Source organism: Coffea eugenioides, chromosome 9 (genome assembly GCF_003713205.1).
Source record: "Coffea eugenioides isolate CCC68of chromosome 9, Ceug_1.0, whole genome shotgun sequence".
Classification (NCBI taxonomy): Eukaryota; Viridiplantae; Streptophyta; class Magnoliopsida; order Gentianales; family Rubiaceae; genus Coffea; species Coffea eugenioides.
The window spans coordinates 721,389-748,925 of record NC_040043.1 but is presented as its reverse complement, the minus strand read 5'-3'; the positions used below and the strand labels follow the sequence as shown (position 1 = coordinate 748,925).

At 35.9% G+C, this 27,537-nt stretch overlaps 4 protein-coding genes across 5 annotated transcripts; 2 read left to right on the top strand and 2 right to left on the bottom strand.

The window, feature by feature from the left end:
* The first annotated feature begins 1,703 nt into the window (after positions 1–1,703).
* LOC113783758 (formimidoyltransferase-cyclodeaminase-like) lies at positions 1,704–5,369 on the top strand. Of its 2 annotated transcripts, XM_027329972.1 has the most exons (3): positions 1,704–1,769; positions 2,117–2,530; positions 4,591–5,369. In XM_027329972.1, exons 2-3 carry the CDS (start codon positions 2,146–2,148, stop codon positions 5,103–5,105), a joined length of 900 nt encoding a protein of 299 aa, XP_027185773.1. In that variant the 5' UTR covers positions 1,704–1,769; positions 2,117–2,145; the 3' UTR covers positions 5,106–5,369. The 2 variants fall into 2 exon arrangements, with proteins under 2 accessions (XP_027185773.1, XP_027185774.1); XM_027329973.1 differs by lacking the exon at positions 1,704–1,769 and having other exon boundaries at positions 1,806–2,530.
* Positions 5,370–9,868: 4,499 nt separating this feature from the next.
* Positions 9,869–12,811, top strand: LOC113783042 (formimidoyltransferase-cyclodeaminase-like). The gene is made up of 3 exons (XM_027329057.1): positions 9,869–10,256; positions 11,193–11,604; positions 12,100–12,811. The coding sequence occupies exons 1-3, from the start codon at positions 10,227–10,229 to the stop codon at positions 12,612–12,614; spliced, it is 957 nt and encodes a 318-aa protein (XP_027184858.1). The 5' UTR covers positions 9,869–10,226; the 3' UTR covers positions 12,615–12,811.
* A 1,749-nt stretch (positions 12,812–14,560) lies between these two features.
* Positions 14,561–19,611, bottom strand: LOC113782751 (disease resistance protein SUMM2-like). The gene is made up of 2 exons (XM_027328663.1): positions 19,553–19,611; positions 14,561–17,929 (listed from the first exon to the last, which is right to left on the bottom strand). The coding sequence occupies exon 2, from the start codon at positions 17,916–17,918 to the stop codon at positions 14,871–14,873; it is 3,048 nt and encodes a 1,015-aa protein (XP_027184464.1). The 5' UTR covers positions 17,919–17,929; positions 19,553–19,611; the 3' UTR covers positions 14,561–14,870.
* Positions 19,612–22,563: 2,952 nt separating this feature from the next.
* Positions 22,564–27,252, bottom strand: LOC113783864 (beta-glucuronosyltransferase GlcAT14A). Its single transcript, XM_027330109.1, has 4 exons — positions 25,656–27,252; positions 23,921–23,996; positions 23,707–23,822; positions 22,564–23,296 (listed from the first exon to the last, which is right to left on the bottom strand). The coding sequence occupies exons 1-4, from the start codon at positions 26,254–26,256 to the stop codon at positions 22,779–22,781; spliced, it is 1,311 nt and encodes a 436-aa protein (XP_027185910.1). The 5' UTR covers positions 26,257–27,252; the 3' UTR covers positions 22,564–22,778.
* Positions 27,253–27,537: the final 285 nt, after the last annotated feature.

The following is a 27,537-nucleotide window of genomic DNA, read 5'->3' as shown; positions in this document are numbered from 1 at the left end:
CGATAATTCAATTGACCCCAAAAAAAAAAATCAAGAAAAAGTAATGGAAATAATTTTTGGTAGATGCAAAATGTGTAGATGAATACAAATCAAAGGAAAAAGAACAATTAGCTTAAAGAACAAGCCCTCCTCTTTTTTTTTTTTCTTTTTTTGTGGAGCAAAGAACAAAAGGGTTTTGACTTCAATGAAGTCTTGTATTTGTATTAACAACTGGGAAAGGCGTGAAAGCCTTGCTTCACTCCCAAGCCCAAGTTCTTAAATCCTGTCCCATGTGGAGTTTTATACTTATGGGGAAGACCATAATCAAGAAAACCAAAGCCTTGTAGCTGTGGTAGAAGCATTACTGAATCTCCTTTTAGTATGACAGTTGTTATCTATGGATTAATCAATCTCCATTCTTGTTAATTAACCACACTTTCTGCTCTAAATTTGCATGGCTCTACCATGAAACATACAAGAATTTGTTTTTACGGTTTGGTTAGAAGCCTCATAAGTCCAAAATTTTGGCCAAATCCACGAAAGGACATAAACTAAAAGTATGGAATTTAGGAGGGGTTGTAGCTGAATTATGTCATAATTATGTGATTGAGAACAGTTGTAAAAATTTGACGTCTGGTGTAGCAAATTAGCTGCTTTAAGTTTAGGGAACGGCATAGATATGGTGAGCGTGATTTCTGTATAGAGATATGTGAAAAAGCGCGATATTGTGTGCCTTTCACTCCAAGGCTTTATGAGGCATCGGCAAGAAGACGCGATTCGTGATCGATCGATCGATGCAAATTAAGATTTAAGATTTTTAAGCCCTTCTGTTGGTGTTGAGGGTGTGATTTCTACACCTCCACACCTCTAAATGCATTTACATCATTTAAAGAACATTTTCTTCTCTCTTTTGGCCGGGGAGCAAGTCGCAAAAATGGTCATAAAATTATTTGATATTTCATGTTTTGGTCATTGGACTTTTTATTTTAGTTAAAATGGTGATTCAACTAATTAAAACGTACATTTTACAGTCGAAAAGGTATACGTTTTCATTAGAAGAGTAAGAAAAAATATATACGTTGTTATTAGTTAACTAACAAAAATAATACTTTTTTCAGTCGTTGAGCGACCATCTAGACTGAATAAAAAGTTTAGTAACCAAATCATGAAGTTTGAAATAGTTTGATAATTATTTGTGCCGTGTGCTCTATAGGTGGAGACAATTGTTCCAAAGGAGATATCCACTAACATAAAAAATTTAGATATAAGAAATTCCAAATAATGTACGAAGTGTAACGGATATGTCAATTAACACAACAAACAAATTTATAAATTTAGATAGATAAAAGAAACCGGACTTGAATAGAATAAATGAAAGAAACTGAATTTGAACACAATTTTAAACTCATTCTCGAATACTAGTAGATAATTAGAATTTTTTTCCTCAATAAAAGATTTCAAACCTTACAAGAAAAAAGAAAAAGAAAGGGGTTCAGAGTCTCTTTACTAATTACCAATCAGCTAACCAAGGTCTTAGGGATTAGACAATTGGAATTCAATTATGAATGGCCCACAGTCGGGTCAATATTCTGATCCAGTCCAGATAATTCTACGAACTCCACGCCCAGTCTACTGCAGCCCATTAGCATCTTACATTGTTCATAATTGGTCTCCTTGGGCCAGATCCACATTGAAAGTCTACATTCTTCCGCCCAGCAAAGAAACCATATCTTACTGAAACGTCAAAATTTCCTCCACTCTTTTCACTTCAGAAGAAGAAAATCCTCATCGTAAGTGGTACATGCCCATTTTTATACAGGCTCTAACATTCCCTCTGCAAAATTCTTCAAATGATGGACATTTTTTCTAATGTGGGCTGATGCTAATTAATATTCATTTCTCTTCCAGATTTTTTTATTGATTAATAGTATCAGCTAATGCTTTTCTCCAAGAATTTAAATTGTTGTTTTATTTTCATTCTGTTTTCCTGTGTAATTAGTCCTAACATTGAAATTGATATTCATGCTCCAGTATCTGAATCGGAACTCTGCTTCTTGGAGTTATAGGGTTGCATGAATAATGTCCAAAAATTTTTCCAGTGGTCTCAAATTATCTGCTAAAAGTATTCATTATGCAGATTAAGAGGGATTTTCAGAACAAGAAAAGATGTCAAAATTGATGTTATCTTGCTGCAAAGTTTACATATCAGAAAGCAGGAACAAGGCTGCTCTTGAGGCAATTGAGAGGGCTGCTAAGTTGTTCCCAGAAGCTCCAATTATTAATAAGTTTGAGGATGAAATTTACAATAGAGTTGGTTACACTCTTGTTTCAAAGTTGGGTTCAAAACCATCTTCTGATCCTCTGAAAGGGGCTGTCTTTGCCATGGTTGAAGCTGCTTTTCAAAGCATTGATCTTGGTGCTCATTCTGGAAGTCATCCTAGGCTTGGTGTTGTGGACCATATTTGTTTTCATCCATTGGAGAGTACTAGTTTGGAACAAGTGGCTGGGACTGCAAATGCTTTGGCAGCTGATGTTGGTTCAAATCTTAAAGGTCCGAATTCTCCTGTAGCTCTAGTTTTATACTGCAAATTTGCATTTTAAGACCAATGCTTGATTTTATTTGTTGTCAACCAGCGTTGTTAATAAGATCATATGGTATTCAGGACAAGCTACTTCCTTAAGAATTTTAGTGAAAGCACTTGCTCACTTAAGACTGCTCGTTGGGTTGTGAGTGCAGTTTTTGTGTTGTTGTGGTTCTTTCCTGTCAGTATTAGTTTCTTTTATAGGATATTCTGTTCAAGATTGAGGGTAGCTAAGTCTTCCCTTGTGGCTCACTTGGGACGAAAGGGGTGTGTGTGTGTGTTAGTCTGTGTAATACGCTGTTTGTGGTGTCTTGATGTTTTTTTGACTTTGTGAAGAAATTAGCTACTTTTGCTGATTAAGGTTTTTCCCAACAAGTACATTAATCAGCTAGAGAATGGGGTACTGAGTACATTAGCATCTCCTAAATAACTTTCATTTGACAGTTGCTTGATTATCTATGCTGACACCTAATGCTCCAACGTTATGCTGATGCATTGTTAGTCTTTGATGAAAATTTCCTGTTAGGATTTTCATTTTATTAGTTTGTTGCATCAGATTTTGAGCCGAAAGAAAGGCAAACCTTGTGCTGCACAACTGAATATCCTACTAAACCTCCAATTACAAAAAGTCATTCATACCTGTTAGGTGTCAGGTGGCCATTCTTAATCTTAATTCTAATCAGTAGGATCAGTTGTTCCCATTGAATTGCCTGCATATAAGTTTCACAAGACAACACTTTGCCCAACTTTGTCTTCTCATTCTTTATTCAGGCAACTTTGTTTTCTCAATTCCCTTTTGGTTCAAAATCCTCATGTTAGCCTGCCATAAGTAGTTTAGACTGGTTTATAAATCAAGCTTTGGAACTTCAATTACTGAAAACACGTCATGCAATATAATTGTGGATGCCTGATAGATGAACCCTTTGAAGCGTTTAGAATTCCTAGGGCACTTCTTAACATGGCATCCTTAAAAAGCAGATGTCTACTCTGTAGAGCTCCAATACTTGTTGTTTGGTTTTGATTACATAGAGCTTATGTACTTCAATCTTAGTGTCCTAACTAGAACCTTTTATAAAACAACATCAATCTGTTGTTGGAACTTCTGCTCTTTCTTTGAACTAAGATATGCTTCCAGGGCCATTTGTAAACTTAGCCTTGTGAAGTATCTTGGTTGTGACAATAAGAGATAACATAGCTCATTGGTGGAAATCCTTATTCTAGTATGCTATCCTCTGAAAACCGTGTCTTCTCTCCTTTGTAAGGCCAGCAGACATGTGTTAAGCAATGATGAGCACCAGGCTTTTTGAGCTCCAGTCCAGTCCATAGGACCCTTAATATTTTTTGAAATCATTTTCATCATTCTTAGTCTGAATGACTAGCAGTCTTGAGCATAAATTGTATGGTGCAAATGTTGAAGTAAATGAACATTGGAAGTTTACCTGATTCATCCCCAAACATGCGATGAAGCTGCTGGCACACTGCTTACTCACACATGTTTAATACTCGAACTCAAGGAACTTTGTTCTGCTTATAGCTTGATTTGAATAAATTGTTGTTTGTTGCTCCTCCTCCTCCATATTGGTGAATGACTTTCAATTGTTCCAATATAATTAGGTCCTTGCACAACAATTATAAATATTAACTGACTGAACCACAAATAAGGCCAAGTTTCATTATCTTGATTCAACAAACTATTAATCTTGAAGATCATTTTTATGTCAATGTCTGTTTTATCCAAGAGCATATTTCCCAGGTTTTTCTGCATTTTTTTTTGGTACTTTCACTTAATTCATTCTTCTGTCTTTATTTATTCTTTTTATCTTCATAACCCCTTCCTTTTTGTGGAGTACCTTGCAGTTGCAAGCACCTCTCTTGTGCATCTTTCTGAGCAAATCTGTTTCATTATCTGCAAACTTGACATCATAATAGCCAAAAGGATTGTTAGTAACAGTTCTCTATATTTTTTTTATCCTTTTATTCTGCTACTAACATTTCCAGCTTTTCTAAGGATCTACACAATTACTTGCAGTTCCTACCTTTTTGTATGGAGCAGCACATAGGGAAAGAAGATCTCTTGCTTCAATCAGGAGGGAACTGGGATATTTCAAGCCTGATTCTAGTGGAAACCAATGGACAGGTGGGCCCAAATCAGCGATTTTACAGCTAAAGCCAGATCAGGGTCCTGATTTTGCAGTTGAAGCAAAAGGTATCATTGTAATAGGAGCTACACAGTGGGTTGACAATTACAACGTCCCAGTCTTTTGTAATGACACAGCTGCTGTTCGTAGAATAGCCAAGAGGTTAAGTGGAAGAGGAGGCGGACTTCCTTCAGTGCAATCTATGGCACTAACCCATGGTGATGGTGTCATTGAGGTAGCTTGCAACTTACTAGAACCAAGTAAATTTGGTGGCGATCAAGTTCAGCTTGAAGTTGAGAAGCTTGCTGCAGAAGAGAAATTGAATGTTGGCAAAGGGTATTATACAGACCTTTCACAGGAAAAAATAATTGAAAGCTACATGAAAGTGTGCAAAAGTTTAGACTAGACAACGCCTGCGAAGTTACAACTCCTAGGAAATACATCCAAGCTATGCATGGGGTCTCCAAATAGGTCAAATTTTCCTAACCTTGCAAACCTATTACTCGAGGGTTCTATCCTGTTGGCTGATTCAATCCATTTGTATCATGTTCTGTAAAGTATTACACATGCATAGTCTCATTGCTACTTTCAGTTATATGCTGATTCATGACTTCTAAATACCTCTTAAGAAGTAAGATTGAGTTCGATACTATGCCTTTCTTAACAGAAATATTCATTGTTCTTCTCACAAGTTGATTTTGCTGATTTTGTATCACAGTCTGTAAAGTATTACATGTGCATAGCTTTTGATTTATACTTTCAGTTATATGCTGATTCTATGATGTGTAAATACAGGTTAGGTTAATATAAGATTGAGTTTGGCATTATGCCATTCTTAACAGAAATACTCTGTAATTCTTCTCACAAGTTTGATTTTACCGAATGGTCATCTTGTTCTAGGGGATGCTGCTGCAACAAGCAAAGTTTAAGTGGATGCAGGATTAACCATTTCTTCCCTTCTTTTTCTTGGTTGATAAATCTATAAACAGCTATTCATCTCAAATTACAGCATCACTATTTCACTTGTTGCATGGCATATCACCTGTAACTACAGATGGAAGTTACTATCAATAATTTTATGAGTCAAGGTTGAACTTTAATTGACGAGTTACTATCAGGATTTCACGTGATGACTTTCTTTTCTAGAACTAGATTTTTTATTTCTTTTACGCCATTAATAACATAAAAACTAACATAAGATAAAGCATAATTAATTGAGTTTGGAGGATGAGTGTCATACTAGCATTATCACTATAATGGCTGAGGTTAGTTGCACGCAAAAATTAGGTTTGTTGTTGGAGAATTTGTCATCAACCATTACTTTTGCATTACTGGAATTGATTTGTTAATTCCATTTGATTTCACTATCAGCATTTTATTGTTTGGTACCTTCCATTATTGGTCACAATTATTTGGAAAGCCATCTAAACTTTAATCAATACAAATATCTTTTGTATTTGTTCTCAGCTCATGTTTCATTTGTACTTGGATTTTGCAATAGGGTTTGTCTAACGGGTGTTTAACAGACACTCGTTAAAATATTTTTAAAAATAAAGTTATAAGGTAAAGTGTGTAAATATAAGGGAGGGTAATAACTATAATTAGAAAGAAAAATGGTTTGATTTTTCTAATGGGTACCCAATAGGTACTTGTTAACACACCTATATTCCATCTAATCTATCATATATATACGCTCATTAACAATTACTACCAACCCTTGCATTTACACACTTTTTCGAATTATTCTTAACTTTTTAAAAATCTATCACTTGAAATACATTTTAATGAGTGCCTTTAAAAAAAAGGGTATATAAATGTAAGAGAAGTTAATAATTATTAGTATGTATATTTACATGATAAGTTAGATATGATTTAAGCGTGTTAATGAAGATATGGGCACCTGTTAGAAATCTCTTTATAATAAGATGGAAACAATTCATGTAATCCTTGATTAACTCCATCAAGGCCTAATTCAAGTCATAATGTGCTCTGCAATAGATGTTGATGATAAATAGTCATACATACCGACAATATGTACGAAGAAAGATTGTGTCCACTCATTTAATCAGATATTAATTGATTTGTTCTAAAATGACTGATTTCATTTACACGCCTAGTCACCATGATGATGATATTTATTGATAGGGTCTGTCTAACTGGTATTGGATGCCGTTAAAAATATTTCAGGTGTCATATTTTTAGAAAATATAAGATTAATTAGAAAAAGTAAATAAATACAAAGGAGGATAGGTAAGATTAAATAGAGAATGTATATAAATGTAAAGGAGAATAATAATTGTTAGTTTGTATGTATATATATATATATATATATATATAGCAGATTAGATGAATTTTAAGTGTGTTAACGAGTGCTCAATAGACACTTGTTAGAAAAACCCTTATTCGTAATAGTATTTTTCTTACCGGTGCCTAATACCCCTATATTCTATCTGACTTATCATATATATACACACTAATAATTATTACTTTCTCCTACATACATACATTTTTTTTAATTAATTCCCTTGCATTTATATGTTTTCACTAATTAATCTTATATTTTTAAAAATTTAACACTTGAAATATATTTTAACGAGTGTCCATATGACACTGTCCGAAAGACAGTTCATAATATTCACGTCGAACAAGTATTTGAACTTTGGAGCCACTGGCCATTTGGTCCAGTGGTCATCACCATTAAAGGTGATGCTGGAGGTCAGGGGTTCAATCCCTGCCTCCCACAAATTTGCCACAATTTGTGACGGTCTTAATTGACCTTCATCGATGGAGTCTGTACTCACATCGAATCCCCTCCCCTTCCCCTTAGACTAGGCTAGATTAGGTTATAAGCTAAATTAGGTTATAGGACATCTATCGTTTCGACAAAAAAAAAAAAGTATTTGAACTTTGGATGATGTCTACAATCTCGTCACCACGAAGCAAAATGCAAAATTGATGTTCAACCACATTTCACCAACTTACTTCGATTTGAAAATCATTCATTTACAGCTTTGATGGACATCTATAACACATTTCACGTATACTAGGGGAAGATAAAACCAAAGTCCCAAAAATCATGCCCCAAAAATATGAGGAAAGTTGATAGTAATACATTTGGCAACTTGGACAATAACAAAGAGATCATTGTCCCAATTGTTCCAAGGCCTTGGGACTAATTTCTTGTTTTTCAAGGGGCTGCTGCTCCCAAGATTTTAGAAATCTTTTTATGGCACTTTAAAACAATCAAGCTTTTTACTTATATTCTAGTAGAAATTAGATTTTGCTCTCTCCCCCAAAATGTTATAAATTTATCAGCATTACCTTAAAAGCTTTAATTTTTTTTATGTAACATATTAGAGTCATCCTACACTCCACCCGCAAAACAAAAAATTTTAAAATATATAAGAGTGGTATCTTTTTAGAATTAATTTTTCATGCACTGACAATGTAGTGATTTTTTTTTACACTAACAGTTTTGAATGTATACCACATATAAATAATTTGAATTTTAAATTTAAATTCATGTTACGTGCCATGATCTAAACTTACTTGTATAAAATATTTTTACATTGACAATGTATAAAAAATTATCTATCTTTTTAAATGCAAATCATTCCTTAGTCTCTGATTCCACCAATCATTGGGAGTGAATCATTATTCCTAAAAAATACATAATGGGTTTTGTTTGGATAATAGATTATTTATCAAAATTTATTTGCTTGTATCATCGACATAATTTTCAACCAACCATTTTTTTATCTTACATAAAAGTGCTATAATATTTATTTGTTTGTATCATCGACATATTTCAATCATCTATTTATTTTACATAAAAGTGTTATAACATTTTTTTTCAAAAAATTAATTTCAAATAGTCTATTATCCAAAACACTAGGGCATTATTGTTCCATCCAAAACCATGCGTGGCATTAGAGATGTAATCGAGCCGAGTCGAGCTCGAGTAGTGCTATACTCGAGCTCGACTCGACTCATATATCCCTAGGTTCGAACTCGACTCGAGCTCGATCGAGTCAAAAAAATTGATACTCGAAACTCGACTCGATGTACTCGCGAGTAGCTCGAAACTCGACTCGATAAGGCTCGATAACGAAGGGTATTTTGTAAATTCCATATAACTTATACCCATAATGGTCATTTTATAATTATAATACATATATATTATTTAAATTATAAATATATTATTTAAATAACCCCGACTCGACGAGTAGCTCGACGAGCCTCGAGCCGGGGATTTTTGACTCGAAACTCGACTCGATTTTCATTCGAGCTATTCGAAACTCGGCTCGAACTCGGGTTGAAAAACGTGGGCCGCTGTACTTTTCTGCCACGTGGCCGAAGGCCACTGGCCACTCGGGAGAGGAGGGCCCCGCAATGATGCAACAGTGCCTCCCGAATTCGAGCCAAGTCGTTAACCAAGCTACTCGCGAGTAGCTCGCGAGTAGCTTGGCTCGCGTACACTCCTACGTGGCATGCGGTGGTTTTGTTTATATAGTTCTGGGCTCAGTTGCAGACGAGATTGACAGTTATTTGACACATGAGGGTGGTAGGGACATTTGGCTTAGTTGTAAATGTCTTGTGATGTTTTAGTGCTGAGTCAGGAGTAGGACACTTGATCCAGAAAGGTCATGTCATATTCATATGTAGTGTGCTAAATAAAAGAAATATTTGTCCACAACTCCCATCTCTTCTGGCAGGAGTGCTAATTTCAAGAAAGAGGCAGCATGGAGCTCATAGACAGTTTGCTTGGGAAAAAAGGGCAAGACATGGACTGCAACTGCAAGGTGAGGGGCTCATCTTTGGTGAAGTTTCATCTTTTCCGTTTTCCTTTTATTGCTTGTATTCTTCAAAAAAAAAAAAAAGGCTTAAAAGGACCATATTTTTGGTGAAGTTACAACTTTTTGGGATCGATCACATTACTAATAGTGCTCCACTGGCTACCATGTGATCATTTCTGTCGTGTAGGATTATCTCAGGTTGCTTTCAAGAAAAGTTTAATCATGCAATATCTAAGATATCATTCAGCTTGGACGTATAAAGCAGGAGAAATTTTTGCCTGACCAAATCACCACCAGGGTAAAAAGTAAAACCGAGAACTCAAAAGATTATGCCAATACCAAACCAAACAAGTGTGAACAATGAAAAAAACCGAACCCCACCGACCAGGTGGGTGGTTGGGTGGTTTATGACAGAAAACTATGATGGTTGCTTCTTGCCCTTCCTCGAATATGAAGACATTTTGGATAAAATACCCGCGTGCTTCATGCCTGGTTCTAGCTATATAATCCAGTTCCTGCCTGGCTCAATCTGAGACGAGGATGAAACATGGTGATTGTGGGACATTTGGCCTTCAACCGTGGTGGTATTAAGTTTGACTGTTAAGTCAGGATTAGGAAACTAGCTTAAGTAAAATATCTCTGCATTTCTTTCTTCTATCCATTAATTTGAAGACAAAGGCTGCAGAGAGCCATAGACAGTGGACAGTCGGTTGGATTGTAGAACCCAAGAGATGGATTCCATTTCCAGCCAGAGTAGCAAGGTGAGGGATTGATCACTCTCTTTTTTATTTTTCTAAGCTTATATATCTTGTAAACAGGCAAAAAAAGGACCATATCTATTTTTCTAAAAGGTTTAAAGACATTGAAATGAGCCTTAAAGCCATTTTATAATTAGGTTTTCCTTGTATTTTTGCGTGATTTTCTTGGAGAATTTCATTTTTGGCGGAAATGAATGATGTTATTAGGGAGGAAGAACAATTTTCTCAGTCAGTCGAGGTTCCATAGTTGAAAGCATTTTAGTGAATTGAATTTGATTACTTCAGCTGTCATATGTCACTAATTTTTTGTGTTCTTTTCAACTTGAGTGTTCTTAAAACTCCACTCACATACTAAGAATACAGGAGAGAGATGGCAACATGAAATTTCTGTTGACAATGTAGAGCTTTGTATTTCAGCTAAACTCAACTTTCATCACATTTCAATTGCCCTATTCAATATTCTTGTGAACACTGTTTCAACTGAAAATGGAAAGCCTTTGGATTATGAATTTGCCCTCATATAAAGATCATACAAGCAGATTGTTGTACAAATATGATGATGAACTGGTGACACACCAACCTTTTGCAACTAGAAATTGATCAATTCTCTTTAGCTTAGCACTTGAATATTAACAAAGATGTGCACTGATGAATAAAGGTGTTAAGCTGACTCATGATCTAACCAGGGAATGGATCCGCTATCACAATCTGATACCTTAATCAATGCAAAAACCATTCATACAAATTGTCACTGGTGAACTATTTAGTGTGGATGTTTGTAATAATCTAGTAGACCTCATAACATATATGGATCTTCAGCTCTCTTAGACACAACATCTAATTCGACGAGTTTGACAATGCAGTCTAAAAGGATTACCTGTATGTCATTTGCCTTCTAAACCTTGAATGATTATTTTAATTCTTGACAATCTGCAAAAGGATAAGAAGAAAACAGTGATGCACTCCATGCTGCTCTGCTGTAAACTTTATATATCTGAAGCACGAAATGCCGAAGCTCTTGATTCCATCGAACGTGCAGCTAAACGTGATCCAGAAACTGTTATCGTCAACAAATTTGAGGATCGTGATTACAATAGAGTCTGCTACACACTTGTCTCATATGTTGTCCATGATAGCACTGGCTGTCCAATTTACAGCCCCTTGCAGCAGAGTGTAGTAGCCATGGCTGAAGCTGCTTATGAAGCCATAAACCTTGAGCAGCACTTAGGGACACATCCTCGTCTTGGCGTCATGGATGACATTCTCTGCCACCCATTAGCTCGAGCTTCACTGGATGAGGCAGCTTGGCTGGCTCAAAAAGTTGCAGCTGAAATTGGAAATCGATTTCAAGGTAACTACTAATTAACTACTGGTTCAATGACACTATAAAGTAAGGGCAATCAATCTACAGTCAGATGGAGAGTATTAAAATTTGCATGATCATGTACTTGGTATTTCTCTACTTAAAGAGCTGATCCAGTTAACATAATTGCCTAAATATTTTGGAAGCGTGAAACTTTCTAATGTTGCTTCCATATCTTGGAGACGCTGAAACAATTTATACTGTTCTGGGTCCATTCCCCCTGACTTGACTACCATATTCAGAGTCACATGTATATACTTACCTTGGTCTCTATAATTCTGTGCCAACAATTTATATAGAGAATCATGGAGGCAAAAGTCCACAAAATCTTTTTAAGATATAGATTTAGGGGTAATCAATTCAGTAATTAAATAGGAAGAAATAGAGTCACACAGAGAATTCAGTCATCAGCATTTTCTTGGCTACATGATTCTAAGGTTAATGGGAGATGTTGTTCTGATTTCTGATGTTCCTTGGCTTCAGTACCGGTATATCTATATGGGGCAGCAAATCCAACAGGAAAGGCTTTGGACACCATAAGGCGAGAGCTGGGCTACTTTCGTCCAAATAACGGCCACCACTGGGTTGGCTGGACACAGCCACAAGTCCTTCCAGAAAAGCCGAATGAAGGTCCAGAAGTGGTCACCAGTGCGAGGGGCATTAGCATGATAGGTGCACGGCCATGGATTGCCATGTACAACATACCAGTCATGTCCACAGATGTATCAGCAGCTCGACGGATCGCACTGATGGTCAGTGCTCGAGGAGGGGGGTTGCCTACTGTGCAAACTTTAGGCCTGGTTCATGGTGAGGACTCAACTGAGATAGCATGCATGCTACCGGAGCCAAACCAGATTGGTGCAGACCGAGTCCAAAACCATGTTGAGAAGCTAGCAGCACAAGAACGCCTAGATGTAGAGCAGGGATACTTCACGGATATCCCTCCACAGATGATTACTGAGAGATACAGAAAATTGATAAATGCTGATTCAGATTGATCACTTGAGGCTCCTTCTGGTGCATGATTGTTGATGACCTGACCCTCTTGAAACGTACATTGAAGTTCTACAAAATGTAGATGAATGATCATTGTGGTAATTCTATCCAAGCCATGATAAAATAAGTAGTACATGCTTCTCTGTTAGAGCTGAATTCTTTAGTTCTTTCCACCAATTTCTGCTTCCTTTTATTTCAATTAGAGGGTCAAGCAGGGGCTCCCTATCTCCACTGAAAATTTTTGGTTATCAACGTTGGCTATTTGGCTTAATTAGAGATGATTAATTGCAAAAGAAAAATAAGCAAAGATTGTTAGAGATCATGATTTTCATACTAAGTATAATCTAAAGTAGGAGTAATAATGCACACTTATTGGTTGAAACCTACATGATTTATTGAATAACAAGAAGCAAATTTTTGTTAGTGTTAAAAGTACCAGGAACTAAAAAATCTCAGCTTATAAATCTTTACTATTCAAACTTTCGGAAAAAGTCCATGAAGAGGAAATATAATGACAACCATAAAATGTCACATGGCAGATTTTTTTTTTTTTTTGGTTCTTTTGCCAGACAAGGATTTTTTTCTTTAATTAACTGAATAATTTCAAAATCTTAAAGATCATCTTTATAACACCCAAATCTGATAAATTTCCGGATTGTATATAGCTATAATGCCTCTTTAGAAATGGCACATTATTTTAGATTTTTTAATTAAATAGCAAAACTTTAATCCAGATTTTTCAACCCTTTCTCAAATTTAAAGAAAAAATTGCAAAAGGAGTGTTCGTTCAGTTAGAAACCATCCATCTGGTAATGCTGGGCTCAGGGAGCAGCAGCCCGTTATCCTTCCACTGCAGAGAGCGGGTGGTCGTCGCTGCTCTGTGAAGCCAGCCTGACGCATTACCCACCTCTCTAAGGACCACATGACCCAGGCCTTCGTCCAAGTTACGTAGCCCACCTCTCCGCTTGGAACGGGCGGGCCAGCATTTAGCCACCCCAAACCCTACCAGCTGAACGGAATCCATGTTCGAACACTCCAAATGCCCCCACTTGGGTTACAGGCTTGCGTTACTCAGCCCGGCGAACGAGAGCGTTCTTTCTACAGCTTATGATATGATCTGCAACATTTCAAATTTCCAATGTGGGATTGAAGGGGACGCTTTCTGGACACCTTAGTGCTAAATGATCAAATAACTTTGTCATGCATGAAAATAACTGAAAATTTAGGGAAATTTGGATCCATGAGAAAAGGTAGTGATAGTTGTTGTTTATATTCATGGAAAGACCATTTTTTGTGGGATTCTAGAAATTAGAAATGATGGATATTCATACCAAATTTAGTGATGGGATTTGGTAGTATATGAATGAACGAAGGAAACTCTCAAGGCATATCTTATGGCAATTTGTGTGTCTATAGCCCTAATCTTCATTTCATTTTTCTGTTTTAATACTAAAGCTTTGATTTTAATAATTAGGACCACATCATGACAACTTTCCTTTCATTAATCAGCTGTCTATTTGTGTTCAAGAATTTCAGCAAAATTTGCACCAATCTACTGGATCAAATGATACAGGCAACACATAATAAAACAAAACTACTAGTCTTAACTGATGGAGCTGTATTTCTTACGACTCAACAAAAAAACCAGTTAAATTTCAAAAAATATGTGATGGTACAATTTATCTATCTCATTCCTGCATTCCAAATATTTTGTCAACATCCCAGGGGAAATTTTATGAACCAAATATGATATAAGCAGCTCTCAAAGTTTTAAGTATCTTTAGTATACAAAGGGAATGATGGAAAACCACCAAGAAGTAGCTACAATCTATTGCAGTGCCCTGAAGTGAAAAAGATTTCCGGGATTCTTGAATTGGATTAATTATACGAAGAAACTTGGATATTTATGTGCTGTTCTGCTATTATAATACAATGAGAGTTTATTTGCCATGACCTGTTATTCTTATGAGCAGATAACAGGTTTAGAATCTTTTTCCTTATCCAGCAGATAGTGAACAACATGGAACTTACTACATTCTGGTGTTCGAGCACAAAATTGCATGTCCAAATTTGTCTTCTTTTGTTACAGAACTTTTATTGAAAAAATGAACAAAGGGAGGCAACATTAACAACTGTATGCAGGCTAACCGAAGACGAGACAACAATAAGCTAGTATCTTTATTACTTCAAAGAACTCGAAGGGATGGATCATGGAAGATCAGATGGTTATAGAAGTATGGGATATGAATTGTAGAATGCTATCTTGGCCCAAATGATGAACTTGCAGATTCACCAATATTCCTGCCATCGTCTTCTTCAAAGATCTTGTTTGCTGCAGAATTCTGAGGTTCAAAGATGTCATATGCTGCAGAACTCTGAGTTACTTTGAAAATTGAGTACAGGAGTCCAATGCAATCTGGATGAGACTTCGTTAAATCCTCACGCCATCTTCTGCTTCCTTTTATTTGCTTCAGAGACTGTTTCAGGGGCTGCCTAATTTCCACGAAGAAGGGAAGTGCAGTAAGTTCAGGACATTTATGAACTTCAATGATGGATAATGAATCACATATCATTACCCTATTCCAGCAGATGCTTGTCAGCCTTGGCAAAGAACTTAACTTTAATTTCTGTAATCGTGGAAGTATTATTTCAGCATTGTCCACTTGAGTCACGTCTTCTCCCCCTCTTTCATCACCAATTATCTCCTCAATCCTTTCACAGTTTTCAATAACAATTTCTTCGAGGCTTTTTAGGTTCTGCACCAGCTCAAATGACAAGACGGTCTTCAAATCATTACATTGGCTGACATGCAACACCTTCAGATTTGCAAGAGTTCCTTCCTGTGGAATTCCCATGCAAAAAGTATGTAACTTGCCCAAACCCTCGATCTCTAACGACTCTAGGGTAGGAAAGGTGCTCCATCCTGAAGTTATTATCCATTCCATATCATCACAGTGTTGAAGTTTACATATTTGTAGCTGTGAAGAAGCAAAGCTGATGGATGTTGGCAAGTGATTGATGCCTGAACAAGCCAAGAGAACCAACTCATGAATCCTACCAGGCAACAAAGCAAGTATTTCTCTGTGAAACATATGGGCTCCAATTAATGCTACACTATTTCTACCGAAACGCATTGAGGATTCCGGATAGCCAATACAAAATTTGAAACTCTCAACTTGACTCCAGTGTCCTGACATAGTATAGTAATTGAAGTCCTCAACAGTTCTGAAGTTAGCTTCAAACAGTGACAGGTTAATGCAGCTTGTTAACTGATCCACAAATACCTTACCAAGTTCAAGTGACTGCCACAAACCAATTAGCAGTAGATTCTCCAGCATTCTGTAATTTGACAGAAAACTACTTTGAAAGTCATTGGCTCTACACTGGGAGAGGTCAAGGCATCTAAGGTTAGTTAACATTTCCATCCCATGGGGCATGTGCTCAATGGATGAATAAGAAAGGTCCAAAACCCTCAACTCCTTAAGTTTTGATAGCGTTGGTACATAATGCAAATTCCAACAGCTACAGAGGAGTAGTGCACGAAGGTTTTCCAAATTAGAAAATGAATCTGGCAACCTAAGTATGCCTGTATAAGATAAATCTAGAACTTGCAGGTTCTGCATATGGTTAAAGAAAGAAGGATTAATGCCTTTGGATAGTGAATTATACTGCAAGAGTAATGTACTTAGCTTTGGACATCTAGGTTCACAATCCAAAGAGCTCAAATCATTTCTCATCAGTGAGACTCTTTCAAGATCTGGATGCCATTCTTCATGAAGAGGGGGCTTGTGTATGCTCTGTCCAGCTCGAACCATAAAGATTTGGTTACCACCTGTGAGAGCAATTGCCATATCCCTAATTAGGTCATGCATCTTCACATGCTCGTCTATACTACCATGTTGGTAGATACTTTCCAACATGCAAGCATTTTTCAGCTCATCTACTAGGATATATCCCTGTTGCATCTTGGTTTCCATGTCCCCTAAATTACCCAGTAGACCTTCATATATCCAATATCTTATGAGCTCTTCTACATTGACATGATGATCCTTTGGGTATACAGCACAGAAAAGAAAACAGGATCGGGTAGTATCATCCTTCAATCTCTCATAGCTAAATCTCAGACGTGACAATACCTGGTTCTCCATTCCATCTATTCTTATGGTGGAGTTTTGCAACTCTCTTAAAGCAATCCGCCACTGTCTCACATTATATTCTTTTCTCAAAGCCCGTCCTACTGTAGCAATTGCTAGTGGCAGACCGCCACATTCTTTGGCAATTTCCTTGGCAACAGCTTCGATGCTCAAGGATGAAACAACTTCTTCACCAACCTTGTGTTTGAATAAATTCCATGCTTCTTCACTAGAAAGCAATTCAACTTCGACCTCTCTCATCGTCTCCATGCCACGGCAAACACTCAATGATCGAGTGGTAATCACCAACTTAAAAGAGTTTGAGAATTCTTGACTAGGAATTCCAACCTCTTGAAGCGGAAATGCTTCCCACAAATCATCTATAATAAGAAGAAACTTTTTCGGTCCCCTCAAGGCATTCCATAGTTTTGATGCTCTGGTCATCCCATCATCATCGCTATCAAAGCATAAACCAATTGATTTGGCAATATCATTTTGTAGTTTTGGGAGGTTTGACTCCCTTGATGCTGTGACCCAAATGACGGTATCAAAACGTACATCTTCTCTCACCAGTCGATTATTAATTTCTATCATGATTGTTGTTTTACCCACTCCACCCATCCCAAATATGCCAATTGTTCGAATAGTCTCGTCCATCAGGTAATGCCAAATCCTCCTTGAACTTCTTTTTGCAGTTTCTCCCATAAGCATAGTTGCAGGAAGTGTCTTCCCACGTTCAGGCAACATACCAACCACTGCACCTTCTGAAAACTTTCCCTGCTCAAGAAGCTCATTCACCTTATGGATCTGCTCCTCAACCATATTCCCCAGCTTCAGCCGAAAATAATAGTTTGGGAAACACCCAATCAAACACCTTCTATCATCTGCACTATCCTCCTTCACCTTATTGACAGAGTCCTTGATCTGATCAACATTTTCCAGCCATAACTTAACTTCAGCTTTAGGCTCCATGCCATTCCGAACCCTTTCTATAGTTAACATTTGCCTTATATCTGTTTCTCGGGCATTAAGAACTCTCATTTGCTCATTCAACCTTCCTAGAATTGTTTGTGGTTTATCAAAGTAACTACATTGCTTGGAAACCGACTTGCGTAAGCACTCTTGTCTACAAAAACACTGCACCAAGCTTGCAAGTGGACTGATGTATTCCATGCCAAATAATGCTGATTAAGAAAACAAATCCGAGAATGTCAATCATATGGTATTCAAGGTATTTTACTACAGAACAGCATTATGGCCAATGCGAAAACAGACAGAGATGCTGATGAGCTTTCTATTATCTGACAGTGATAAACTATGTTCAGCAGTTTTAACAAATTTAGTTAGAAGACAATAATATAACAAGTTTTCCTAAAAGTTAGAGGATGACAAATTGGGTCCTCTCGAATAATATACCAATTGTATCTCCTTTCTTACATTTCTATTAGACAGATCAATCAATAAGCAGGATCTGCAAGCCAATACAAAACATGGATTATCAAAATTAATTCTTTGTAACAAGAGTAAAAAATCTATTAATTAATAACCCTGAACCATACAAATTCTATTAATTGAAAGAGGTATTAATTAATCAATAAATTAATAAATTATTGATTTATTGAGTGTACTTACAATTCAAAGAAACACTAATTTAATCAACAAAAGTTTTATTTTATTTTATAAAAATATAAATTATTCTATAAATAAAAGGAGACTAATATTCTATAGAATATAAATCAATCTATATCTACTTGATTTACAAGTATAATTTATGTCTATTAATGTACGTAACTGATATCATTTTTTTATTACCAATAGGTCAAAAGGATTTAAGAATACTAAATGATAGATGTGTGTTCCATTTTATTAAATGCATACAATGAATCAAATTAGTAATATTATGTATATAAATAACAAATACAAAATCTTCTTATATATATCATTGTTAAACTATGGCTTCCCATTTGAAAAGATGTTCATAAATAATTGATCAAATGCATAGAGTATTATGTGAGTACAATATATGTAATTTTAGTGAATTATTAATTTACAATATAAATGAGACAAAAGCGTTAGGTAAGGTTTTAAAAAAAAATAAAACTATTATCTCATTATTTTATTGAAATTATTAATTTAGCTCATTAACCCAAGTCGAGACCAAAATAAATTATTAATTAATACAGATTATTAATTTATTAAGTATTAATCTAAAGAAGTTTCACTGAACATACATTATAATGCATCAAGACTAAAATCTAGGTTCGAATTATTTAAATTTCTTTTAGAATGTATCAAGACCAAAACCTAGGTTTGCATTTTTTAATTTATTTTTTCTAGAAAAGAGGTAAGAGAAGTTTAATCATCAATATCTTGGATTGCAGAAACCAAGAAAAAATTTGCCATATATTTGCAAGATTTCAACAATAACAAATAGTCATCTTTCTTCTCCCATATTTTATTTTAACTCATAATCAGTGATTCATCATACAAGCATATCATATAAGCAACACTTAAAAGTTGAACATCCAACAACTATGGCAGAAAGCAGAAGGCAACGATCATATCCATCTCATGTTTATCATCATAAAGATACTTGTATACCTTTTTTTGGAAGTGATTGATTTTTTTTCCTTTATCCTCAAGAATTTACATACCCAACTGCTCAAGGATACCAAAAACTTACATCGAATTATTCAAACAAAGGAATCCAAATAATAGAGAAGCAAGATAGTAGCAGTAGCAGAAATTTATGAACAAAATAACATATATAACTGAATGGAAAAAAAATTATCAACAAAATTATGTACCAGAAGTAGTGGCAAATTCTACAACGTTCAAAACAAGTTTGAGCTGGAGCTGAAACCAATCAATGTCAGAGTAAGAAAGTAAGAAGTCTTGAGATGGAGTTGAAGCCAATCAGTGGCAGAGTAAGAAACTAAGACAAATAGTGGAATCTTCAAATAGTTGGAGCATCCATAATTGGTTGTGGCTATACAAAATAGTGGAATCTTCATGGGGTCGCTGACTCCAAAGTCCAAGTCTACCCGTCACAGCATAACCAAGAAATTCATTACTCCATACCCAATTAGTGGCAGAGTAAAGACCCTTAAGTTGCAATGTGTGGAAATATGTATCAGAAGCATCTATAATTGGTCAAGGCAATTACGTACATCGCACAATGTGAAGGAGTCTTCACGCGGTGGCTGACTCCAGAGTCCAAGTCTACCCACCAGGCACAACCAACAAATTCATCACCCCACAGTTCACACTATTATAGAGTGGAAAAATAGATTTAACTCGTTGGATTTTGGATCACTCTGCATTAAAAATATAAAGTAGATTTAACTCATTGGATTTTGGATCAGTCTACATCAAAATATTTTTAATCCGCATTATAAAAAGAATTTGATCTGTATTCTATACTACTAGAATTCAACCAAAAAAAAAATTCATGATAGGCTATTCGCATTATAAAAGCAAATATTCCTCCTTTATTTTCTTCACTTTGTTTTAGAGGCCCTCTCATTAATAGGATTGTAGTAGCGTACGTCCTACTTCCTAACTAATTGTGTCTTTTAAGTTTTATCCAATTGAACGCATTAGTACATGGTGGAATGAGCCAATGATAATTGTCTAAAATGCATCTGCTTGGATCCTTGAGTTTTTCTAAAATTAGTTTTTCAAATACTATAAAAATTTTTAAAAGTACTCTAAAAAGTAGTTTTAATTTTTTTAATATTTAAAAAATATCCCAAAATATATTCTAAAAACTCTACTACTGTTAAATATTCCAAAATATACTGTAAAAACTTTGCTACAGTAAAATTTTTCAAAAATATCCCAAAAAATAGCTAATCCAAACGGAAGAAATTCAATAATAAATTGATAATTCTGACCCTAAAATTGATTTACAATTTTATCTTTTGACACTAGCTCATCAAATGATCAAATACCTGGGATCCGATGCGTCGGTGACATGTTCTAGTTTTGGAATGGAATGAATCTCATCTTTAAAAAAAAAGAAAAAAAAAAGAGTTACAACAACAACTGTCTCAATATCCGTATGGATTAGGTGTTTTGGAGTTTTTTTCAAAAATTTTATTGTAACGATATATGTGAAATGCTTTATATTATTGATTGTCCGTTTGGATTAAGTGTTTTTGGAAATATATTCTGGAGTATTTTTAAATTTTTAAATTTTATTGACGTATTTTTTGAAAAATTTTGTGAACTTTTGTTTTGTGGGGAAATGCAGAGCCAAAGTGCCTAGAGATCGACAGACCTGTAGAACGTGTAACTAGTTTGTAATTAGGATCAATTAAGGCCGAAAATAATTTAATGGCCCATTAGGTACTAATGGGCTCAGAAAGCACCGGCTCAACTTTTATATTTCCAAATTTATCCTTTTCTAGAATTAAAACAGCTTTATGTTTTCCTATTTTGTATGTATGGCTTCCAATCAGGGGCGGAGGGAAGGGGGGGGCCAGGGGGGGCAATCGCCCCCCCTCCAATTGTTAAAAAAAAAATTTCTAAGTAAAAAAATTTTTATTATATTGTTTTGCCCCCCCAAATATTGATAAAAAATTTCACTTTGCCCCCCCTCCAATTGTTATAAAAAAAATTTCTAAGTAAAAAAATTTTATTATATTGTTTTGCCACCCCCCAAAATATTGATAAAAATTTTCACTTTGCCCCCTCTCAAGGACCCAAACAATAATATTTGAAAGTTATTTGGACTTGGTCCAAATAACAGAGACTCGCCCCCCCTAATTGCAATTCCTAGCTCCGCCACTGCTTCCAATTATATAGTAAATACGAATAATATGCTACTTATTAAGTAGATAAATCAAAACAAGTGATTCATATTTCAACAATTATAATTACTAAATAATATTTTTTTTAAAAAAAAAGCATTACGTTTTTCCATGTTTAATTGATCAACTATAATAAGCAACGTTCATGAAGAAATTTTACATTGTTTCATCCCTTCATTTATTATCACTCCACGTGATACAAATGATTCTCGAACTCTTTGATTGCTCATGCTTCCATTTCTGGCACAATTTTCATATTTTGATTTTACCAAATACGATTCCAAATTGTTATTCTTCAATTTTCACTTTATCTCACAAGCCTTAATGAATTAATTGTTACAATACACATTTTTACCAAACCATATTACACAGTGTTTAAAAGAAAAAAAAAAGAAAAAGAAACAAACAAACTCATTTGGTGCCCCATTCTAGCGCCCTGTGCGGGATTGTGTCCTAATACTACCACCAACAAAGACCATCGTGCATGATGTCTTGATGGTTGTCAATATTCATTTGGTCCCTTGATCACCAGCAAAACTTTAATTTTTGGTTGTGGGTAGGAAGTCCAGAATTCAAACCTTATTTCCCACCGGCCACGATTTATGATTTGTCATATTCATTAGCTTCCTTCCAAACTACACAGGACCTCAAATATTTTGTAAGCTTGACATGATATAAACTACAGTGGTAAATCTTTAGCCGGCCATCCTTCCACCACAATTTGACTATGAAACTCTTCATTACTAATTGTTTTTCATTTTTTTAAAACAAAATTTTACTACCATTTGTCCCAAAATTAGTGATCAAGTTTATTATTCTATTATGCTTCAGCCAATTGAAGTTGATACAGGCGGATATTGATGAAACTTGTCCATAGAACCTCCAACTTCTTAATTTGATTCTTTCTTCGGGCTAGAGAAAGGAGATCCAGTTTCTTGATTGATGAGAAAAAAGCATATTTCCTTGCAGAACTGACCATGCATTATGCAAGAGAGAGAGAGAGAGAGACCCAAAATTTTTTGCCTTGACAATCTAAAGATGTTCATTGCGCCAATTTACACTTGGGTTACACTAACTCTCATCTTTGAGAGAATACCACTTGCTCCAAAAATTGCAAACAGCTTCTCGCACAGCAGCCACTATCTTCTGGCAGCTGGTTTCTGACCTATTCAATTATCTTTGCGTCGAATACAGAAACAGATAACACCATTTTGCACTCTCAGCTCTGAGATTGACACTGTTTGCTTCGAAAATCTTCGGATGAGATATTTTTCATTAGTTCCTCCAACCTCTTGGCACCAGGTCCGGGCCTAAACACCGAATTATCACCCCTGAATGTGCATGGATCAGCCTCACCTTCTGAGCTTCCAATGCACCATGCGCCGGGTGCGAAACGATTCTTACGGCCAAGCAGCTCTTTATCAATTTTGTCTAGAACTGGATCGTCTTTGTGGAACTTTCTGGCGAATGGTGCACTGCTGTTTACCATTTGTCTGAAATCCTTAATGGTCAATGATTTAGGGTGCTGCTTGGGAGGGGTGTCCCAGGCAATGTAATGGAGATCGTGGCCGATTGCAGTGCTGCGAAACTCTTCAGTATTGCAAATAACTGTATGGAAATAGCCTTCTGGAGATGAGACGAAATTGGCGTAGTACATGAGGATGGTCCGGGGAAAATTATCCCAACCCCAGATGCAGTATTCTACAAATGACCTGGTTAATATCACCCATGCTGAACCTGTATAAGAAGCAAGACACGGTTGAAAATTTGCTGACCAAGCGTAGGATTAACAAATTCATGGCTTGCTTTTGAGGTCATTAGTTTTTTTTTTTTAAGGTGGTCATTAGGTATCCAGTAGTAATCACACAATAGGGACCCATAAATTGAGACAAAGATGCCAGATTCTAGATGCATTCTCATCTTATGTAATGAAGGGTATACACCATATTTTACCACAATGCAGTACTCATTCTGCAATTTTTGAATACCTGACTCAAGTCACAAAAGATTCAACATTTTCATGTTCATCATATTTAGGGTTAGGCTGCTCAACTTAAAAAATAAATGGAATGTCTAAAGAAAAAATGGTGTATTAATGACAAAAAAGACAACACCAGGAACAGGAACTGAACGATGCTTTGACTCACCAGTAAACAGCTTAAAAGATGTTGGTAGTGATCGACGTTGAGTTGTTGTAGCAATGTCAGATTTCTTTGATAAGTAAAGACCTGGATCAATGATGATAGGTTTTGCTCTTTGGTTCCTGCAAATATCAGTTGCAATCAACATTAGGTGTAAATGCTTTCATACTCAAGTTGAAAGAAGGCCTTTGCTAGAAATTAAGAATATTTGTTTACTCACAATTTCCAGCCACGAAGCTGTGTATGTTCAATGAAATTGAGATTTCGGGACAAATTAGAGAACACATGAAGCATATCTGCAAAATCAGAGCCTAAATAAGTCATCACATGGCAAAAAGCTACAAAAATTATGCAAAGACCCAATTACTCGCTTTCCTCCACCCCCCCCCCCCCAAAAAAAAAAACCTCCTTAAATAAATCAAGAATTTTTCATTGAACCTCTTTTTTTTGCCCTATCTTCCAACTGTAAAAACTGTTCAGAAAAACATCACAGAAGATGATGATGCTAGTAAATATTTACCTACTGGTGTAAATACTCATAAGAAGGCCATCAAAATAGATGGGACAAAATAGATGAGAATATAGCTTCTGAATAGATACAGCATGCAGGTAGTTCTAGGGCACCAGCCTGAGGATACAGAAACCTCATACTGAGCATGTCAGTATCGAGCAAGACTTGGGCCTCTTTTCTAAAGAAGCACATACAAAAGACAGCATTGAGGCAGAAAATTTAGCAAGAATCACAAAGGACAACATGACTATGGATTGCCCTAATCTTCCTCCAAAGCATTGAAGAGTTAGGGAGAAAAGATGCAAGACATCACTGTATAATAATTTCAGTCACTAAAAATGGGTGAGCTGAAGCATTGGCATCAAAGAGATACTCGTTTCCGGGCAAAGGGAGTTAAACTGAACTTAATTATGCTCTTTCCAGATGACTTTTAAACAAGCATCACCTTTGTTTCAATACTATGGAATCATAATCTAATGACAAAGAGATCAAGTTATTCAGTCTCTGCTCCTTACTATTTACATTTTTCTTTCAATGTCTCCTGCAGGATATAATCAGAAAGTCTGGTCGCATTCAACAGCCTGGACTTTAAGGCTTAGATTTCTACATGTATTCCTGTAACACATGTATCTTGTTGCATCACCTCTAACACATGTAACACATGTACACCAGAAATCTATGCTTTATGGTACGGAATGAGTCAGCAGTCATGATGAAGATTGTCAAAACTACTAAAATGAGAAACTGAGGTATCACAGGTACCACATTGTACATGCATCATGACATTCCAAGAATATATCAAAGAGGTAGCATCTCAAACCTGAATACTATGAGGACAAAAACAATTAGAAGATTGAGAACTGGGGAGTAGATGTATATCTACATCACTGCTTGTCTGCCACACCTTCTACTACTGTGATGAATGGTAATGTAGCATAATTAACAGGGATTGGAAGACAAAATGAAGGCTAGACCTCACATGAGTTTATTCAGTAGATATAGCCAGATTGTAACACCAAGCTGGTGTTCTTGGTCTTAGGATCTAATAAAGTTTAACAAGTGAAATGATTACTGACTTTTAGAAAGACTTTACGGCCGCTGTGATCATTTCTTGACAACTTAAAACTGGAAAGCCTATACAGTGCTCTAAATTCTAGTAAATACAAAGCCAATGCCAACAAAAGAAGCTTCATGGAAGAATGCTATCACGCATACAGATAGAGCTTAGCACGTACCTATCTAATTTACAAATAATGAACATGTATGTTAATCCAACAACCAAGTGGACGAAGACATGATGCAGCAAGCCAAAGTGCTTTACCAACTGTATGGTAGAAAATCACTTCCGCAAACTTAACAGATGAAAAGTAAATAACTACTAACATATACATATAGATAGAACATGTCGAGTAGAATTGATAGACGGAGAAAGTACTGTACTAACCATCTTGAGTCACTAGAGGATAATCTGAAGCACTCAGATTTATAAACCAGTCCCAGTTCTTACTCTCCTTCAATAAAATTGCAATAGCCTGAAGGGTAGAGGCAATCATTGTAGGTCCCTTATATGTCACCAAATTCGATTGTGCCATAACACGGACATTATCAACTTCTTGGAAGGTAGGATCATTCTTCACTGAAATCGTCAAATCCAACCTCTCTCGAGGTGGAGCTTCAAGATCCATATGCAGAATATACTGATTTCGGGGATGATAGACAGCATCCAATGTCCTCAACATCCTTTCACTATCACCCTTTGTACCTGATATAAGATAGGCAAATCTTGGTGGCTCTAGGTTGTGATCCCCATTTGATCCAAGTGACCTTCTTAAATCATATTCTATGAAAAAATCACTGGAATCCTCTTCTTTAGCAAATGAGATGATATCAACTTGCAACTGATCCACAGCATAAGATGACGAATAGAAGCCAAATATTGTCACCGTGAACAAGGTAACGGACACAAGCAAACTCACAAAGAATGGAATTTTCCACCTCCTGTCACTAAACATCCTCCCTGAATGTGAACTAGCATTTTTTCTCATATTCAGGTATTGCTCTTTACAAAAATTCAAAAACAAGTTATATATATATATATATATAATTATCCTCCAATACAGAGGCCCAACTTTTCCAATCTTATCACAGCCAACAAATGTAAAGAATCAAACCATCGGCTTCATCTCCTCAATGAAACACAGCTTTCTCTTATACTAAACTTAAAGCACAAAACACAGGCCTAATGGTGAGGATACATATTCACAAAAATCATGTCTCTCGAATTGGGATGTTCCAAAAGGGAGGCAAAATGGATTGATCAACTAAAGTATCCCAAAAATTAAAAAACGGATAAAGATAGACAACAAGAAGAAGAAGCTATTAGTAGATTGATTAATATACAAGTATATAGAGTAGGTACCAAATGAACAATACAGAAATGACCAAATTTCAAACCTAACAGCTCAAATTTCCAATAAGCAATGAATTAAAAACCCCCACCTCACAATCTTCCTCCCGATCAAATCCACTTCAAAATACACAAGAAAAAGAAAAATGGCAGGTATTTGGGGATGATTAGAATTGAAGGGGTTTATATTGCTTCAAGTGAACAACTAATACCTTCAGCTTTCTGGGTAGTACCCTGCTTGGAGAAAGACAGAGGGTGCAAAAAGAAAAGCTGAATCCAGAAGGGAGTTATCAAAGATTCAATTTTTAAGCAAAGAACATGCCAGGAAAAATAAAAAAGAAACAAAATATAGAGAGATGCTAAATCAGGAACCTTAAAGTAGGAACCTTTTTCATTTGTACAGTGTGGAGCACACAAAAACCATTTAACTTCTTAACAGAATTGTACAAAAGTAAGCTGTATTAATAGATTGGAGAAAAGGGTAGACAGCTTACAATGGAAAAGAACAGCAGAGGAAGAGAGCTAACAAGTTAAAAGTGAAGACTGTTGCTGCAAGATTCAGGCATGAAAGAGTGAGAAAAGGGGTTGAGAAGCTGAGAAGGAGAGAGCCAAAAATAGAGAGAGGGGACCGTACAGGTTGCTTAAATTGCGGGCAATAACACCAATTAATGAGGCTTGATTACAGTTTGTATAAATAATGGGATTCTATAAGTTGAATCTAATGTGATAAGATAGTGGAATTATAGTGGATTAATAATGGGGACTTTGGATAAAATATTTAGAATGAGAAAAGAACTGATTAATTGATTATTGGGAAAACTTTGCTGACACGGAGATGCAAATGCCGGTTTTTGGAACTTTCTTTTTCTTCTCTTTTTTCTCGGCTGTTTGATTTTGAAGTTTGAATTCTGTTTCCATT